The following is an 18,929-nucleotide window of genomic DNA, read 5'->3' on the forward strand; positions in this document are numbered from 1 at the left end:
GCCAGCATGAATAAAAAGCTCTAAATGTAAGGATGAGAAAATGTCACTATCTTATTAAGCATGTATTTACTTCACCATCTGACAGTAGGTGTTTTCTTAAAGAATAATTTACATATAGAACCATTACCGCATTTTTAAGTTCCAATTTCAAGAGATTTTATGAACTTACTGTTACTAAAAAATGCAGTTTTTCAGAGATAGCATTGGAAATGCTTTCAGTTGGGTTTTAAATGTTTCCCTCTCCTGGGTTGCAACCCACATGTAGCAATAGTGTGTGAATGCATGAAGATCCAAAAGTGGAACAGACTAGGAGCAAGAATGAGGAATGTTATTTCTCTGCCAAAAAAAACACATAACCAAACCAGAATTACCATGAATAAAACTTCCCATACCCTCAAAGGTATAGTTAAAGAAGGTATTTTAATCTGAAAATATTCATCTAATTATTTAAGAGAAAATATCCAATCCATATGTTGGGGAAGATTTAGGAAGTTTCATAGATGATTTTCTATTCCTTTTTTTAGATGAGTCTGCTGTGGTGGAATGAACAATTAACTATTCATAAGCTGTAAATTGTTGATAGACTGAAATACAAAAGACATGAGGAACTAGCAATGAATTTTTTGTGAAATATTTTGAGGAATGGAGACCACTGGGAAATACCAGGAATCCATTTGTCCTGACTGTTAAAGATATTTAAAAGTTCAGTCTCTGAATATTGTCAGGGTGATGCTTAATTATTCTGTCTGCTCTTCTACTACCCCTAGTGTAGCTTTCACAGAGCCTGAAAAGGGAAGACAAGGAGGCATGCCTACAGCTTTTCCTAGACAGCCTCTAGCTGACTCCATCATGCTATCATCCATGCTATCAGAATCAAAGGTGCCAAGTCAAAATCAAGACTCTTGTGACATTCCCAAAGTAAATGAGGCTTGTGGGGCAACAGTTAGTTTACGGCCATATGACATGATAGGAGGAAGCCTCAGGATGCCGCACAACAGGAAAGTGCTGAGACGCAGCAGCAGCATCATTGGAGGATCTGCAGGCATTGAGATGCTGTTTGAAAAGAAGGCAGCCGCAGCCAGCTTGAAATGCCTGGACATCACCCGAAGGGATGAATCCAAATCGGAGAGAAGCGTGGAACTCCCCCCAGGCAAAAAGCTGTCAAAAAGTTATTCCCAGAGTTGTGTGTACGTCAGCACTGATCGGAAGGACAGTAAGAGGTGTTCGGGCACAGGCGCCAGTCAGAAGGACTCCAAGCAGTGTCGAACGTTGCCCTTGCGGAAGCTGGACACCAGCACCTGGAGGTGTCATGGCCCCTTTAGCTATTGTTTCCTAAGCAGAGGAAACGATGACAATGATGATGAAGATGATGGAGACAGCCATCAGCTCTCATGTCTCTTCGAACCACAGCTCCCGTGTGAGCTCGCAGAACCAGCCAGTCAGTCGTTTTCCAGTGAAAATGAGCAGAAAGTCTTGGAGTCCCCGAAAGCTGCTGAGCCCCTGCAAGATGAGGCAGTCAACGCGCATGAGAAGAGCAGTGCTGACATCCAAGGTGGCCAAATTGATGTGAATCTCAACGATGTGGCCTTCGATGCACGAATCGCGCGAATAAATGTGATGAAAGAGAAGACATATGCAATGCCTGATGGATTTATTGCAGCACAAAAGGATGCCAATGAGCTACTCTCACTGGTCCGAGCAAGTATGGGCAAGAGAGAAGATTTACATCCAGAAACATATGACCTTAAACTTTCGAAGTACAAACAACTGTTATCTATGGAATCGAGACAGTTGGGAAGTGCCTGCAGGAAAATGGCCATGGCTGATAAAAGCCCTGAGGAAATGCTTTTAGCTATGACTTCCAGCTTTCAAGTACTCTGTTGCTTAACAGAAGCCTGCATGCGTTTAGTTAAAGTCATGAACTCTGAAACACAGCAGCAGGAAATTATAGCTAAGATAGACGAGGTTGTAATAAACTACATTTGTCTTCTGAAGGCTGCAGAAGCAGTGTCAGGCAAGACCTCCAGTGATCCTAGCATTAAACTCTTGGCTCGACATTCGACTACCATGGCCGCTATTGTAAGCACACTAACACGTTCTCTTAAAATGCTTTTAAACAAATAAAATACAAAAGTCACTTCATAATCTACCTTTGCAAAGCCATACATAAAAAACTTTTATTTACTGTATGTGTATGAACTAATGTAACAAACTCAGCTTTCTCTGTATATTTTGTTATTTTATATAAAATAGGTATGAGAGTAAAAAAAAGGTTAAAATACTGAACACTGACAAAAGTAATGACCAGATCTGTCCTTCTGTTTATACAAAAACAAAAGCCAAAAAAACCCTCTCCCCAAGACCAGAAAAATGAACAAAAAATCCCATATAGGAGCAAATTGATGTTTGGCTATTTTTCATATAGTCAAATCTATGGTTGTATGAAGTGAACTTTTAAAGCCTGTTATGTCAATGAAGTTGTTTTCTGTTTCATGCAGGTTTTCACTTGGAGAATGCTCCATGTTTAGAAATGAGAAATTAAATCATAATGTATATAACACAATATTTAATGTTTTAAAATTATAATTTTTAAGCATTGAAAATAGCAAAAAGACATTTAAAATCCAAGAGACTATTATAACTTACTAGAGAATATATATATAATAAATGACTCTTTTGTTCATATGGCCTGAATTACCTGATTCTTCTTTTCTAGGAAGTTCTATATTTAAAAAAAAAAAAAAAAAAGTATTGAAAATACCAACTTCAGAGGGTATCTGACGTATTGAACATTACAGTGTTGCATTTCAGATAGTGAAGGTAACTGTGGAAGACAGAGGACACAGGAATCAGTGTCGTTGTTCTTTCTGAAAAGAAAGTTTCATGCCATACTGGTCAGACCAGAATGTACAGGGCAGGTCTACACCCTGCTTTCCCTGGTAAATGAGAGAGAGGACCATCAGGAAATTCCTATGCTGTTTACTGTTTCATCAAATATCTATGGTGCATTTGAACAACATGAACTGCATCTATTTTGTTAAATATTTTATACTTCATATTTTATGATTCTGAATGTTTAACTGTAAATAAGTTAGAAATAAAATGAAGTTTTCAGAATACAATAAATATCTCTGAAATATTTCCAGCCAGAGACAGTTCTTCTCTGAGTGATGACAAAGGCAATTTGTGAGTAATCGCTCACATCTGAACTTTTCTGGAAAACATTTTGTAGTCTTGCGTTTGAGAGGCAGCCAAAGCAAAAGCTCACAGTTTCACCTGGCAAATAGGCTTTCACAAGAGCATCTGTTAAATTTTTCAGTCACCAAGGAGCAGCAGCCCTAGTGGAAAGTGCAGAACGCCGTTTTCCAAATTGGTGTAGGTCATTTTCATCTGTTTCTCATAATGTCATATGCAAAGAGTATAACTGCTTTGTTTTGAATACTTACCCATTCAGCTGAAGCACATGTGAAGCTTTCTCTGCTGAACTAGAAAGAGTAAACCAACAAAATTAAGTTATTGCCAAGGAAATATTTTCTTGCGTAGAGGGATGCACTTCACTATGAAACCAAGACATGCTTTTCCCTCCGACTGTAGAGAAACATCTCCAGAAACACAGTATGAGAAGCTTAATCTGTTGTCCATAGGAGAAAAATCTGGTTTCCTAGACCAATTCACTTAGCACGGGGACCCACTCTCGAGGGCAGCTCAGAGGTAGGCTGCAGGCTGAATTACGTTGTTGGTGGGTGACAACAGCCTGTCCCATGTGGTGCTCACACTCAGTGCTCTCCTTTGGCAGCCCTGGGAGTGGGGCTGTGTGTGCTGCTCTTTTGCTGCGAGTACCAGTGAAATTCTTTCTGTGGTTTTTGAGTATTTCATACTGGGGAAAAATATGCTGAATTGTTGTATTGGTACATACTCCTTCACTGTTTTGTGAGTTTATGTAAAAATGTCATCGGTGCTTTTTTCAAAAATAGATTTAGGATTGTCACACCTAAGCATCAACACGGATCATAGGGATGTGGCACTTTCAGGGTTGCTAGTCCAGTCCTTTTCATTCCATTCCATTTCATAAATTGATCTAATTTTATTTCCAAGGTAAGTACATTTTTGTCCTTACTGTTTAAAAACTTTTCTGATTGTAAACCTGCTCGTTTTGCTTCCTAGGTTTAACTATGGTCTTTTTTTTTTTTTTTGTGTGTGGCAATATTTTTTAGGTTTAACTAGTGGGTTTTTTTCCTCTCCTCTTTAACGCATTTTCATAGAGTCATAGTATAATTTGGGTTGCAAGGGGCCTCTGGAGCTCATCTAGTCCGGCCCCTGCTCAAAGCAGGTCTAATCAGATCAGGTTGCTCAGGGCCATTTCAAGTTGGACACCCTCCAAGGATGGAGACCCCACAACCTCTCTGGGCACCTATTCCAATATTTGACAATCCTTATGGTTAAAAAATAAAAATTCTTTATGTCTCATCAGAAATTTCCATGTTCCAACAACATCCATTGCCTTTCATCGTATCACTGTGCACCCTTTAGAAGAGTCGGGCTCTGTCTTCTCTGGTATCCTTGCATCAGGTAGCTGTAGGCTGCAATAAAGTCTGCCCTGACCCTTCTCTCCTCCAGGCTGAATAAACCCAGTTCCTTCAGCCTTTCCTCGTATATTATGTGCTCCAGCCCCTGACAGCATGGTGACCCTCCACTGGACTCAATGGTGTGACTTCAGAAACTGCCACCATGTTCCTGTCTCAGATTTGATAAATTGGATCATCTACTCAAGCTCTCTGAGTCGCCTCTTAGAAGGCAGCTGCTCTTTCCCCCAGGATTTCAGATATCCCCATCTGATACCATGTAAATGTCTTTTTCCTAATCTTTCCACACAGAATTATATGCAGGTTTTTAAATGCTGCCTTACAAGGACTTTGTACAATGGCACAGCTGCTGGAAATAATTTGTCTGCGGTCTCCTAGAATCACATGTATTCACAGGCGTATTAGGTTGGTGGCTCACAATCCTCCTTTATCAGTAAGTATTTTCATCTTTCTTCTGCTTGTCCTGTCCAGCTAAGGAGATCCCTGGATGATAATAGAAATAACTGTTAGTAATTCTAAAGCGTATGACCTTGCACATCAGTTGCTACTGAATTATAACCTATTTCTGTTAATCTTAAGCATTAAGGTGTCTTTGTCTTCCTCTGCAGTATCCTAATTGATTCCTGCATTAATTGTATGTCTCAACTTCACGTCATCCAGAAATGTCACCAGTATGTACCTACTTCTTGCACTAAGTCAGTAAAGAAATACTAAATAACATACTTTCATCTGGAATATACTATACTTTTATAGATTTTTATATATACACTGTATGTTTAGTGATTTTTGAACTTGACAAAATGACAGGCATCTTCATTTTTAAGTCCCCGAGTTCAGGCTATTTTCTAAAATAACATTTGGCAAAGTTTGCCATTTTGAAATTAAGAAACAAAGCTGCATACCTACATTTCTTTTCCTTCTATTTAATTGAAATTCCATTAATGGATGATCACTGGAAGATCCAGAATGCTCCATGATGTCCTCACTGCTCACCAAAGATGTAATACTCTCTCTTACACTAGCACATTATTTGAAGCTGAAAAGTGGGCTCCTGAGTAACTTTGTCACTTACGCAATTTATATCTAAGAGAGACCCTGTGACTGCACTGAAGTCCAGTTAAAGTTAGCAGTATTTTTTCAGGGATTAATTTGTCTGGATAGGGTATAACTGTAGCATTGTGGCAGTTAAAAGCCAAAGCCTTATTGCACTAAGCATTGGTACAAAGTGAAAACTCGGTTCATGTCACAAGTAGCTTATTGCTGAGCATGAGACCCTAACATTAACCAGTCTTTATAATGTACCACTCCAAGTTCAGGAGCAGTTCTGCACAAAAAGAAAGTGATCACAAGCTTCCACTGCGCTACCTGTGGAACAGCCCTACTGTGTTTTCAGACCTAGATTTGGCCAAAGCAACAGAGAGGCACTCACCATAAAATAAAATAAAACAAAATAAAATAAAACAAAATAAAACAAAATGAAATAATAAAATAAAATGGTAATTACATTTTCCTGTAGGTGTTTTCAAAGTGAAATGTGAAATTTTCTGTCAGTGCTGATGGAATTTGGGAGACACTGATGGGTGAAAATTCAAGAGACTCGATAACAGCACTCCCTTTGGAGACTTTGAAGCAATGAGTTCTGGGGAGAGCAGATTTAGGCTCCCAAGATCTGGGCGCGAATCTCTGGTTTCATAAGGAAAAAAAAAAAAATAGGCAAACTAACCTAGCGGCCTGTTTTACTATAGTAAATGTAAACCTTTCAATATTGATTTTGAAGTGCACTTCTGTTCTTAAAAGAGACTGTGCTATCCATGGCACTTTTTCAATGCAATAGGCCATACTTAGTTGCATTTTAAAGTTAATTTTGTCATTCTGAAAAAAAAAAAAAGTATTTATTTTCAGCCTGCAGGGTTAAGGAAGTGTAAAAAGGAATGTGCTATGGCTCCTACTCCACTAATGAAATCTTCTAAATACCCTTTTTTTAAGTGATTGTCTTGTTGCACTGGGTTTACGTGGATCTTATCGCTCAGATTTGGGGGATGTTTGCTCTTTATGGTACCTGCACTTGCAACCATTTTCTCTTATTCTCAGCACATTATATTTGACAGATGTTACCTAAAGCCACTTCAGTTTTTTGCAACGGCCAACCAAGTTATTTCTTGTTCATTTAATCTTCATCAGTGTCTTCTTTCAGGGTTACCTTTTTGCCTTGTCTGATCTGTGAGATTTTAATTATATCTTATCACCTAAGAGATGCCTTTACTGCCTCAGAATAAGGCATGCTCCTGTGTGATCCCTTTGCCATGCCTTTAAAAGTGGAATAGGAGGGCATCAGAAGCTTAAACAGGAGCCTGAGAATCCACAAAAGCCTCTTCCCATCTGTGAGGCCAAAACCACAAAACGCTAATACTGGGCAAGTTGGAATACTTGCCACCACTCTTGGCACCAGTGGAGGGCTTTCATTCTGACACAACCAGAAATGGTTTTCCTAAGACTTGTGCTCAAGGAAGCACTTCTCCCTGACCTTTCCATCATGTTAAAATGAAGGCAGGATCTCTCAATCTAAGTGACCAAGGGATTATGGCACAAAGTCCTTAAGTCAGCATTGCTGTTCCTTGAGGTATGAAAGCTCTCTCTTGTGGTAGCAGCATCAAGGTTATTTTCCAGTGGAGAATGACCCTTGAATTTTCTCCAGCTTTCCCAGAAGTAGCATTAGAAGTGTTTGCTCTGGGTTTGACAATCTGTTTGGGCGACAGGATCAAACAGGAACTGGCCAAAGGACTGGAAGCATAACGTTAGTATCATGGAGTTCTACTTCATCTGAACTGCATGTAAAGGCTTTCCATCATCCCTAAAGGTGTCCACTCAAGTGAGGACTTCACCACTCAACTATCCTTTTTTAAACTTGTTGAACTGTACTCGGCACTGATGAGGCCGCACCTCGAATACTGTGTTCAGTTTTGGGCCCCTCACTACAAGAAGGACATCGAGGTGCTGGAGAGTGTCCAAAGAAGGGCAACGAAGTTGGTGAAGGGTCTAGAGCACAAGTCTTATGAGGAGCGGCTGAGGAAACTGGGGTTGTTTAGCCTGGAGAAGAGGAGGCTGAGGGGAGACCTTATGGCTCTGTACAACTGCCTGAAAGAAGGTTGTAGCGAGGTGGGGCTCAGTCTCTTCTCCCTAGTAACAAGTGATAGGACAAGAGGAAACGGCCTCAAGCTGCGCCAGGGGAAGTTTAGGTTGGATATTAGGAAAAACTTCTTCACCAAAAGGGTGGTCGAGCATTGGAACAGGCTGCCCAGGGAGGTGGTTGAGTCTCCATCCCTGGAGGTATTTAAAGAACAGATAGATGTGGTGCTTGAGGACATGGTATAGTGATGGACTTGACAGTGATAGGTTAACGGTTGGACTCGATGATCTTAAGGGTCTTTTCCAACCTTAACGATTCTATGATTCTAATGTGGAGAGGGTGTGCAGAGGTTTTCTTTCTCTCTTCCAGGATTTGATTAGCCCTTGGCAGAGGGGCACAGAGAACTGGACTCATTAATTGGTAGTTCATCTACCAGGCCCTCCCCAACTTTCTCAAAAACTCTGTCTCAGCTCTACCAGTGGATCAGGAGTGGTGTCTCTTTGCTATAGATCAGTTTGTGTCCCACAACACTAATCTCACTTTCCTGAACACTCTTTCATGTGTCTTCTATGCTTTCATGAGAGTAGTTCAGTGATCAGGCTGCCTCTTGGACAATTCCCTGATGGTGTGGTTAAAGCATATCCTCCAGGACCTTTGTTGCCAGTTTCAGTCAAGGTAAGGCAGGATGAAGGATGCCCACTGCAGTGGTGGGGCAGAATTTTAATATCAAGGCCTCATCACTTTCTCAAATAGACTTCTTCTGCTACTCCTGTACCTGTTATTGCAGAATGTGGGCTGTTCGGCTCATCACAGTCTTGAAATGCTTTTCTCCATGCTGCAGATGCAGGAAGGCTCACTCCTTCAGCACTCCTATTTCTCTCTAGTCAGAGACAGCCTTATAAGTAATGGAAGGGAATTCACGTTATTAACTAGGTTAGGCTTTTGGGTTGATGACTTTGTTGGTCTTCTTTCCCTTCCTGTCAGTTCAGACTGTTCTGAGTTACCTGCTCAAACTGAAGCAGTCTGGTCCTTTGTTGTAAGTGCCTTACCCTTATTGAAGTTAATTTAACATCCGTCTCAGCCTTTTGCCCTAAGATTATCGAGATGTTTCCCTCTGCCAGGTCAGTGAGTTATGGGAATTTGAATTTGGTGTTCTATGTTCTCATGGATTCTCCTTCTCCACAAAGGTGGCTTTCTTTGTTGTCATCTTCTCTGTTAGAAAAATGAAATAAATTCATACCCCTGTGGTTGTTCCTTCTTTTACGTTATTCTTCAAAGACAGACCATCTCTTAAGATACAGCCATCATTTTTGGTGAAGGTAGTGTCCTAGCATCACTTTGATTTATTTATGTTTTCCTTCATGTTCCTTTATGCTTCTAAGAAACGTGCCTTATTTTGTATCTTTAATAGGAAAAGAGCTCTCTTTGTATTTGTAGTCCAGACTTTCTCAGAGCATACAGACTGTGTATATCTCTGACAGGTCCAGTGGTTATCTAAATGGATGGTTAGGTGTTTCTGTATTTGCTATAAAACTTAGGAATTGATACTTCCAACTGAGTATACAGCTTCTGTGAGACCTGAGTTACTGAACTGCTATATATCTACCATTCTTTCCCCAGGCACTGTGCCATCTCTGCTGAGCTGCCTCAAGAGCTGCCACAGCACTCAGTAGAGTCAATCTAGAAGTGCTGTTTGCATGAGGGACATCAGGAACCTCTGCTAGATAATTTATGGCAGGTAATTGTATAAAGTTGCACAGTGTGAACAAACATGGATATTAATTTGAGAGTGAAAAAAAAGGAAAGAAGACATCCTGAGTTCTATTAGCAGGGTTTCCTTCAATGTTTTAGATGGTGCCTCTGCGGCTGAGAAAGAATTAAAACGGTTTATGGCATGCTATGTTTTTTATGCCGTTGTGCCAAAGGTGATGACAACAGTGTGAATACCTCCTCCATGGTTACTGCAAAAGGAAAATCTCTGCAGTCTGGAGTGATAAGGTGTAGGTGTACCCTCAGAACAGATTTATTTATAGACCATGCATCCTAAAGAAGACTAATTACTGGTAAGTTATGTTTCTTTCTTGAAGGTGAATCTCTATTCTCTATTCCACCTGTGAATTACCATTAAAGGATTATAGGACAGCAGTCTGTATCAACAAAGTTGGAATTAAGCTTATAATAATGAACAGTATTATTGTTGTTTCTTACTACAAGCAAAGGACCAAAAGAAGGTAGTTTCCTCTAATACAGCATTTGCAGAGAACTGGTAACAACAAATATAATAAAAAACATTTTTACATCATGATTTGATACATGAGACACTGAGATGTTACACAATCATTTTTACAGTGTTTTTCAAGTTGCTCTTCAGAGAGAAAAGATGTTTCCTAAATCCTTTTTGGCAGTGCATTGCAAGATTCCTCCATATTGCTTATGCCTTTAAAATGACAGCATGGGGTGACAGTAAATGTCATCAACAGCTTTATCCTTGAAAGTGTTCTTTTTCATGTGCTAAACTGTAAGTTTATATGTAGGATAGGTTTGAAAGTGGTGTATTTAGATGTTAATGGTGACAACCTGAAGGCTTCAGCCAATGCTCCAGGCTTTGGTTTCAGTAGAAGTGCTGAGTTCCTTAATATAAATTAGGAAGTCTTCCGGTGTCCATGGAAGGATGTGATCTTAGCACTACCTCATGGGAATCCCATTTTCCAGATGTCCAGGACTGTTTTTGCTGAAAGAGATATCAAAGGATCCAGTTTTACTTTGATTCTTCTATTGCCTTGAAATGGCCACAGATGCAGCTGAGGATCTCGTCTGTCCCTGAGTCGGCAATGCAGAGGTCATGGATGCCTGAAGAATTTCCTGGTCTGTAGTTTCGCTGAGATTGATCATCCTGTCATCCTCTCTGCAATTTCTGATACCTCTTGAATCTGCATGGATGGCCCAAAGAACTGACAACCTTCAGAAAGAACAGTTCCAACATCAAACTTTTCCTAGTACATAAATCCATGCTTACTTCTCCAGCTTATCTTCAACCGCTTTCTGCAGTAAGATGAGGAAACTGCTTGTGCTCCCTCTCTAAGTTCTAGTCCAAAGTCAGCATGTTTCAATGGAAAGCTTTAAAGCTCTCTAGCCCAATTGAATACTTATTTTAAGGCTTCTGCTACAGGTCAGTTCTACAAGCAAATAAACTACAGGCACAAATGTAGTGCAACTAATTGTACAGCTGACTTTCTCCTTAATAATGCTGAACCATCACTGTCTGAAGCAGCCAGATGTACCTTATAACTTAGTCCAGTTTCAACAGATGTAATGTCTCTGAAACAGTTACCTACACAGGACACTACTTGGATTAGACACTTAAATACGAACTATTTATCATACTAAATTTTGGCTTTTTGTAACTGTCATTTCAGTTTTCTTTCATACACTGCACATAATTATATGTAATTCTTCTTGCTTTACACCTTTTTTTTTTCACCAGACCGTGTTATTTCCTATTTTATTCTTCCCTTCTTTCATTGTTAACTTTTTTACACTTGAAAATCATGTCTTAAAGAGATGTACTGTGTATGTTTCTCATCAAGGATGCTTCACAGGGTTTTGCTTTTAAAAGTAGTTGCTGCCTTCCAAAAAGGAAAATGCAGCATCTTCTCTTTAAATCACTGAAACAGAATATTAAAAAGAAAATCTTCTTTAAATATGTGGAAGAACTACGAGAGCAAGGCAGCAACACATTCCTCAAGGAGTCAAGAAGGATAAGTATTCACCAGAACAAACAAGGACATGCCTTTCAGCTGCTTCATTTGTACACTGATTGGACTTCAGGTAAAATATGGTGTCTGGAAAAAAAAAAAACAGCCTTTGCCTTGGAGATGCTTCTGTGGAGATTCCTGCCAGCATGCCCTCGAGAAGGAGAAAGTTGCATCTGGTGGAAAGGTTCAGGACCTCCACCGAAACTCAGAGAATGTCGTGAGGCAGCCTGTTCAGCCCACATGGCTCTGCTTGTGGCATGAAGGTAAGATTTCAAATTAAATCCTTTTTCACATTTTATAAGGTCATTTCCAATGCTGCTATTCTTCCTCCCGACTGAATTTCTCCTGCCAGTCTTACTGATTTTAAAAAAATAATAGTTTTGAATGTTTTCTCTCTCCTCTCTTTCTGTATGAAAGACCCATATAAATGAGTAAAGTAACTACTGGATGAAAAAAGAAAACTGATTCTACACAAAGGCTTGTCTTGCATGTACAATACATCAGTATAGTCGGTAAGGTTTGAGGCCTTCTATAACAATTGTAGTAGTACGAGTAAAAATTGTTAAAAGAAACTTAATTTTGTGTAACTGAGTTACCCACTGATGGCTTATTTAAATGACATCTGAAGTAACTGTGGTCTCTATTTTTTTTTTTATTTGCTAATTTTTTAAGCTTTATTTTTCCTTCCCTGCTTATTCCAAAATTCAGGAAAATGCAGTTTTCTTTGCAAAGCTTGTTGAAAAGGAATCTCATTTAAAGTTACATTCTTCTTCCTGAATGTCCTTATTTGTACTTCACAAGTTAAACATGAATATGTTGGGAGTCTTTTTCCTTGCAGAATAATTTGCACCGTTTGTATCTCTTATGTCCATAGGACCTTTGGATTGAAAGGTGCCTTCTTCACTGAGTCTAGTTGTATTTTCTCAGTGCAGACAGGCAGCACCAAGACCCATCTTAAAAGCACCTGTGGTTTTGATGGTCTTTCTTTGTAGAAGGCAGTTCCAGAACATCACTGATATAAGGTTTAGGGACCTGCTTTTAATTTCTAACCAAAGCCTAGGATCAAAGGCTAGTTATAATACTACGTTTTTATTTAAATAGTTCTCTTCTGTCACTGATACTTGTACATCAAATTCCAGATGAGATCTGACCCATCTTTATAGAGTGGTATTATTACTTCTCTATCTATGGAAGATTTCTTGTCTGGCACGTCACGGGATCCCGTTTGCCTTTCATGCCTGAAGCGTACTGGTGGCTTAGAGTCATTCTGTGAATTACTAGTATGCTCACTTCTTTCTCCTCAGTCAATTAAAACTGATGAACTCCTAAGTTACGGTGGACCTTTTTTCTGTCCCCAGGGTAGAATTCACCTTGCTTGACTTTAGTTGTCTAAATGCTGGATATCAGGTATAAATCACCTAAACAATCTGTATAGTCAGTGCAGGAAGAGAAAGAGGCATCTCCAGAGGCACATTCAAAGATGGCTGGGATAAATCACCTCCTGGATGTGCTTTTTTCTCTCTTTCTGTTGACAATATAGAGAGCCTAGACAACTAGCTCAGTCTCAGTGATGAGCATAGGGAGACGAATATCCCCCCCCCCTCATTTGTCACTGTACTGTTTTGAATTTTAATTCACATCAATTAGTATTCATCAAGGTCATCTACTCTTCACTTTTGCTACTGACATCTGATCATCACCGAATTGATGATGCCTCCGATCTTTGAGTCAACGAGGTGCCTTGAAAGGCATGAGGCACATTGTTTCTCGAAAAGAAATTCATTCAAATTAAGTGATGTGCGGCTATTTCCAGTATCTGTTTGAGGATGTTATTTATCCAGTTAGACCACATATCCCAGCTTTTTAAACTTTTTCCTTGTCTAATTGTTTGCCTGCTTCAGGCTCACATTTCTTAATATTTTGCTTAAAAAGTTTTAATATGCTGTGAGAATTTATAGGAAAGTTTTGTCAAAGTTACTGTGACAGGATACATTTGTGTGGTCACTTTTCATATTTTCCATGCTGAGTAATTCTGAACTTGGCTTCTTTTGTTTGATCTTTCTGCTGATTTAAGACTGAACAGAGTATGAATTCCACCAAAGGTGCTTAAGAACAAAGCTACAGCTCAATTTAGCAGCAAACAGTAAGGAACAGTTCCAGAACTCCTAGTAATATGAAAGGCTTACTTTGAGTTGCTACTGCTGAATATTGCTTGCTTAAATGCATTTGAAGTTCTTGAATCTCATACATTTCTTTTACTGGATAATTAGTGGAATGTGGTTAGTGAAACAGGAAAATTTAGGATTCATTAAAACAACTGGAGATGTTTCTATTAGGGATGTTCAAATGTGAGCTAGTCATGCTGGGCTCCCTTCAAGCTGGAGAGAAGTAGGCACTACTAGATGCTACTCATGTCACTTGAAAGCAGACATCAAAAACCGGTAAGTGGATTCACATCTTGGAAATGCCCATTGCTCTCTGATGAATTATTAGGGCAGCCAGAGATAACCAGCTCAAATGTTCATGCTTGCCTTGTAGATGTTGAAAGTTGTATGTTCTTAATGCCAGCAAATGAAAGAATTCAGCTGGGAAATTATAAGGGTATTGAAATTTATTGATTCAGAAGGTCTATGAAGCTTTCTTCGGTTTCCTTTTTTTTAACATCTATCATTATTTTCATGGTGTTTCCCCTTCCTACTTTTTTGTCATGGTATCCCATTAGTCCTTCTGAAAAGCATAATCAAGCCAGTAGAGGACAGCACGGATTAATAACTTTGATAATACTCCACAAGTTAGTGTTGATTTTATTTTGTTACCATCATGCCTATATTCATTCGAGTTGGGAGGTAGCAGCCTTCTCAGTCTCTCTGAGTGAGCCCTAGCACTGTCTGCCAGAGTTGCTTGTACACATACAACACACTGCCTCCCTAAGCACTGCATACCGTCAGCACTGGAGATAAAGCAATGAACTTTGGTAGCCTGAAAGGGAGTGTTTAGGTTCTCTATAAATATCAATATTTCATTTCCCACCAAACTTGAATAGGAATGTTTAACAGCACTTCATAATTGTTCATGGTTTAACAATAGATCTTTCTGAATCCTCATTAGTATTTGTATAGAAATTACATAAATTGTATTTTGCAAAATTTAGAGTGGGCAGGATTCCTAACTACATCTTTTCTCATCTTTCTAAATCACGGATCAAGTAAATTGCAGATCAGCATCAATAAATAATACCAGTAATAAACAGTAGAAAAAAGGCAGATGGAAAATGTGAAACATTATTTCAAGAATAATGTCATAGTTTTAAATGAGAAGTCAAAAGACTATTTCCCTTTCCTTAGGCAAATGCCATGTTTTTTCTTAGAACATATGTTGGTAATTTGGCAGAGGTTCACAACCTTCGCGTAGTTCTTACAATCTGATTCAAAGGCTGAGGTTTTGTACAAATGAATCTCACAATCTCAGACAGGCCATTTTATGGGATTGTAACAGCTGTTTGTTTACACTTGTTGTTCAGGAGGCACATCAATTTCCATGAAACTACTGACATTGCATATTCACAGCTTTCGTTAAATCTCTTTCTCAGTTCAAAATGCCCAAGTATGGTATCTACCTGAAGGTTAAACTTTTTTAAAAGCTGTGAGTTTGTTGACAAAGAGCAAAGTACATTTTGATGGTTTTAAAATATTCTGCCAGCACTTCAGAAAAGAACTACATCAAAAGCAATCCAGACACGTTCACTCTTTACTTTGAATGTGCATCATCAGTGATGTCAGTGGGACTCTACTAAAAGAGTTGTTAATTAACTTATGTCCCTTCTTTTGGCACTGCAGAATAACAGCACAAAATGTTGTAGGAGCAACCTGAAGAGCAAACATTAGTTTGTTTATTTCTTTATTAATAATTTATCTAGAAATGTTAACGATATTTTAAAGTTATTGAATTCTCCCAACCTGTGGCAACATTTTGAGGATCAGACCCCATCAATCTTGCTCCATCTGGATCATTATGATACACGAGTTACTGTAAGGCTTGCTCCTGCAAACACTTGACCTAGCACGAGTTCAGTTTTGGCTGGCAGCTGAGAGTGACAGTGTCCTTTTGAATTACACCTTTGCAAACAGAAAAGAGAGAGGCTGCAAACCTACAATGAAATTAATTTGAATTCTTTAAAGTTGTTTTATGAGCTCTCCTGCAAATAGATGATCAGAACATAATGGTGGTTCTTATATAAAGATCAGAAAGTAAAACAGACACTAAAAAATCCAACCCTAAACCCCCTTATTATTCTTTTCAAATTTAGAAGAAACCTGTATGGAATAAATATTGAAAAATAGATATTATTTCAACATCCTTAATTTATTAAGGCCAGTTCCTTTTTCTGTGGAAAATTGCTCCTTTAATTTAAAACAATGGTCACCACTTGCCTGTTTAGATTTCCCCATTTTCTCATTTCACTTAGTGAAAAGTGTTGAAGAGTCAGAACTGAGGTTTGTTTTACATCAGGAAAAAACAGAGTCTCGTGTTCTCCAAGGGGAAAACTATAGAGAATGCTGTGAGCCATCCTAGAAACAGCAACATCAAATTTCTTTGACAGAGAAAAGAGTAGAATCCCATTCTGTACAGCCATATCTGGTTACTACCTTCTTCGTCTATCTTTTCTTTCTACATGTCCTGCTTCATACACCATCCCGCTGCCTGTGCATTGAACAAGAGTTCTACAGAAATCATGCATATGGGAAAGGGCAATATAAATCTTGCAGAGTCAGGCAGGTTTCATTTTGAAATGTCCTAACTTTTGAGTGCTTGACTTAGGACCTTCCCTGATTTTTTTAATTATTTTAAAAAATTATTTTCTAGAGTTAAAAAACCCCAACAAATCCCTTTACATGCTGTATTGATATTCACGCAGGTTTTGTACTTGCTCCTCCTGGATAGCTGCTCTGCAGCCTTGCTCCTTCCATAACTAGAAACTTCATTTTTATTTCCAGATTAAAATAATACTCATCTTTTTTGCAACTGGGGCATTTAAGCAGTTCTCTTCAACCTCTGATAGCATCTTTCCACTTCACATAGAGTCAGGTTCCCTCTGGTTTTCTTTAGCTAAATTCAACAAGCTCTTTTAACATTTGGTTATAGGAGATTCTTCAGAATCTACTTAATCAGGCCATTGATAGTCATCTATCTCTACTGACAGTACCTCACATGTGCATAATATGATCTCATTTACATTTTTCAGTATCAGCATATCAGTAGTTCCTAATCATTCTGGCATTGATTAGTGCCAGCAGTTAAGGTTCTTACCATTATCTGTTGACACTGCACATTTATCCCACTTCTATTACTTCTAGTCCCTAAGGACATCTGATTTTTCCAAAATTTTATCCTGATCTTCCTCTATAAAAAAAAACCAAACCAAACAAAACAGGAAAAAAAACTCCAACAAAATAACACTGCTATAAAAAGGTTGTGGAATCCATATTAAGTACCTCAGAAGTAAGTTCACTTAGTGTAAAGAATTGAAGACTGAAAATTTCACTTAAGTTTTGAGGAGTTACAGTTGAGATCCATATTTCTCAGTATGGCTATATCACTGAATGGACAATATTGTTTAATTTAGCTGACCAAGATATTTTTACACTTTTCTAAACTTCTTTTGGAAACACTGGAGACTTGCAGGAGAATAAAGGACAGAAAAGAAAGGGAAAAGTAACAAGATAATTTTCTACTGTGAAAACGGGGCACAGAATTCCCATGTTGAAAGCAATGCCGATAAAAAGCAATGGATGTCACAGGAGGTTCTTTCCCAGTCACATGAGGTCGTCACTCGAAATACATATGCTACAGACTAACAGGTATTATGCCTTCTGAACCCCACAAAGGAGAGCAATATGGGAGCTCAGCTGTAGGGCCTTACTCCTGCAATATCTGAGATGCAGAATCACAGCATCACTCAGGTTGGACGGTCAAGTTGCTCTAGGACCAGCTGATTTTTTTGTATCTCCGAGGATCAAGATTTCACAGCCTCTCTGGGCAACCTGTTTCAGTGTTGGACCACCCCAAGATGAAGCAGGTTTTCCTGTCTCTAATCAGAATTCCCCACATTCCAGCTTGTGTCTGTTGCCTCTCGTCCTATTATTGTGCACCTTTGAAAAGAGTCTGGCTCTACCATATCCCAGGAGGTGGTTGGAGACAGCAGCAATATCCCTCTCAGTCTTTTCTTCAGGCTGAACCAGGCCAGTTCTCTCACCCTCTCCCCTTCCATGATGTGTGCTGTCCCTCTAACCATCCTGGTGGCTCTCTGCTAGATGCACTGATGCATGTCAGTGTCTGTCTTGTACCGGGGAGTTCAAAGCTCTGCACAGCACCCCAGAAGGGGTCTCAGAAGTGCTGAGCAGAGCAGGAGGGAAACACTTGCCTTGGCTTCCTGGCCACACTGTTGCTGATGCAGCCCAGGATGCTGTTCATGTTCGACTTGTTGCCTACCAGCAGCCCCTTTTCTACAAAGCTGTCTTCCAGTCAGTTGTCCCTTGGCCTGTCCTGGTACCTGGGGTTATTCCTCACCAGATACAGGGCTTTGCCTCTGTACAGGACCCCAGTACACAGACCAAGTGAATCTCCTGCTCTTAGCCCAGAGGTGCTGTTGTTCCCGAAAGCCCAGCGCTTTCATATCCTTGTAGAACAATTCACAGAATATGTGAGCACTTTTAGTTAACAGCCTGGTTAATATTTGTAGCCAGTGTTCATTTTTATGTTCTTTTTAACTTTTTGTATCATTTTTCAGTCTTGACTTGGAAGGTTTTATCTGGAAGATTTTATCTTGGAAGATTTTATTTAAGACTGGGTCTTAAATTAAGACTGGGATGAACTTCTAGAATGTCTCATCAGACTGTAGAAAAGATCTTATTATAAGGGATGGACATCTAGGGCTGTGTGAAGACAGAGCAGATGTCTTGGAATTATCTTAAATTCAGTATGCCTTTAACAACAGGCATGCCAAACAGCTGTGCTAGGTCAAATGAGAAAGTCACATAACTGTAGATTAAAGTAGTCATGAGAGTAATATTAATAGTATTTTTAAGCTGGGGACATTTCTGTTTCACAAACAGCAAAGAAACGGAACAATGAAACCTATAAACCAAAAACCCATCAGACATACATGAATAGCTTTCAAGCTATTTCAATGTTTTAGAGGAAAACAAAGATGCAGAGTTTAGGCAGTTCTCAAAGAACTGGACTTTGCCTGAAATGTGTCAAAGCCCAGTTGAACAAGCAGAGACAGGGAAGAAATGGTGACATAGATGAGGAGATACCTGGAATCCCAAGGAGAGAATTCCCAGAGGAAGTGGAAAAAGACGACTAGCATCATACTAGCAAAGAAAGCTGTTGTCACCTTTCATTCTTAAAAATAGCACGGACTAGGAACCTCAGTGAGCGTGCCAGTCCTGGCAAAGCAGAAGT

At 39.2% G+C, this 18,929-nt stretch overlaps 1 protein-coding gene across 1 annotated transcript in view; it reads left to right on the top strand.

Annotated features, from left to right (window-relative positions):
- The window catches only part of FRMPD4 (FERM and PDZ domain containing 4), a gene marked incomplete at both ends in the record, with an annotated part of 304,338 nt that extends 302,214 nt beyond the window's left edge, over positions 1 to 2,124 (top strand). Inside the window, one exon of the mRNA XM_082335427.1 lies at positions 773 to 2,124. Within this exon, the coding sequence (XP_082191553.1) occupies positions 773 to 2,124 (1,352 nt within the window). The remainder of the gene's footprint in view (positions 1 to 772) is intronic.
- Between the last annotated feature and the right edge of the window lie 16,805 nt (positions 2,125 to 18,929).

Source organism: Platalea leucorodia (genome assembly GCF_965183815.1).
Source record: "Platalea leucorodia genome assembly, chromosome: 2".
NCBI lineage: Eukaryota > Metazoa > Chordata > Aves > Pelecaniformes > Threskiornithidae > Platalea > Platalea leucorodia.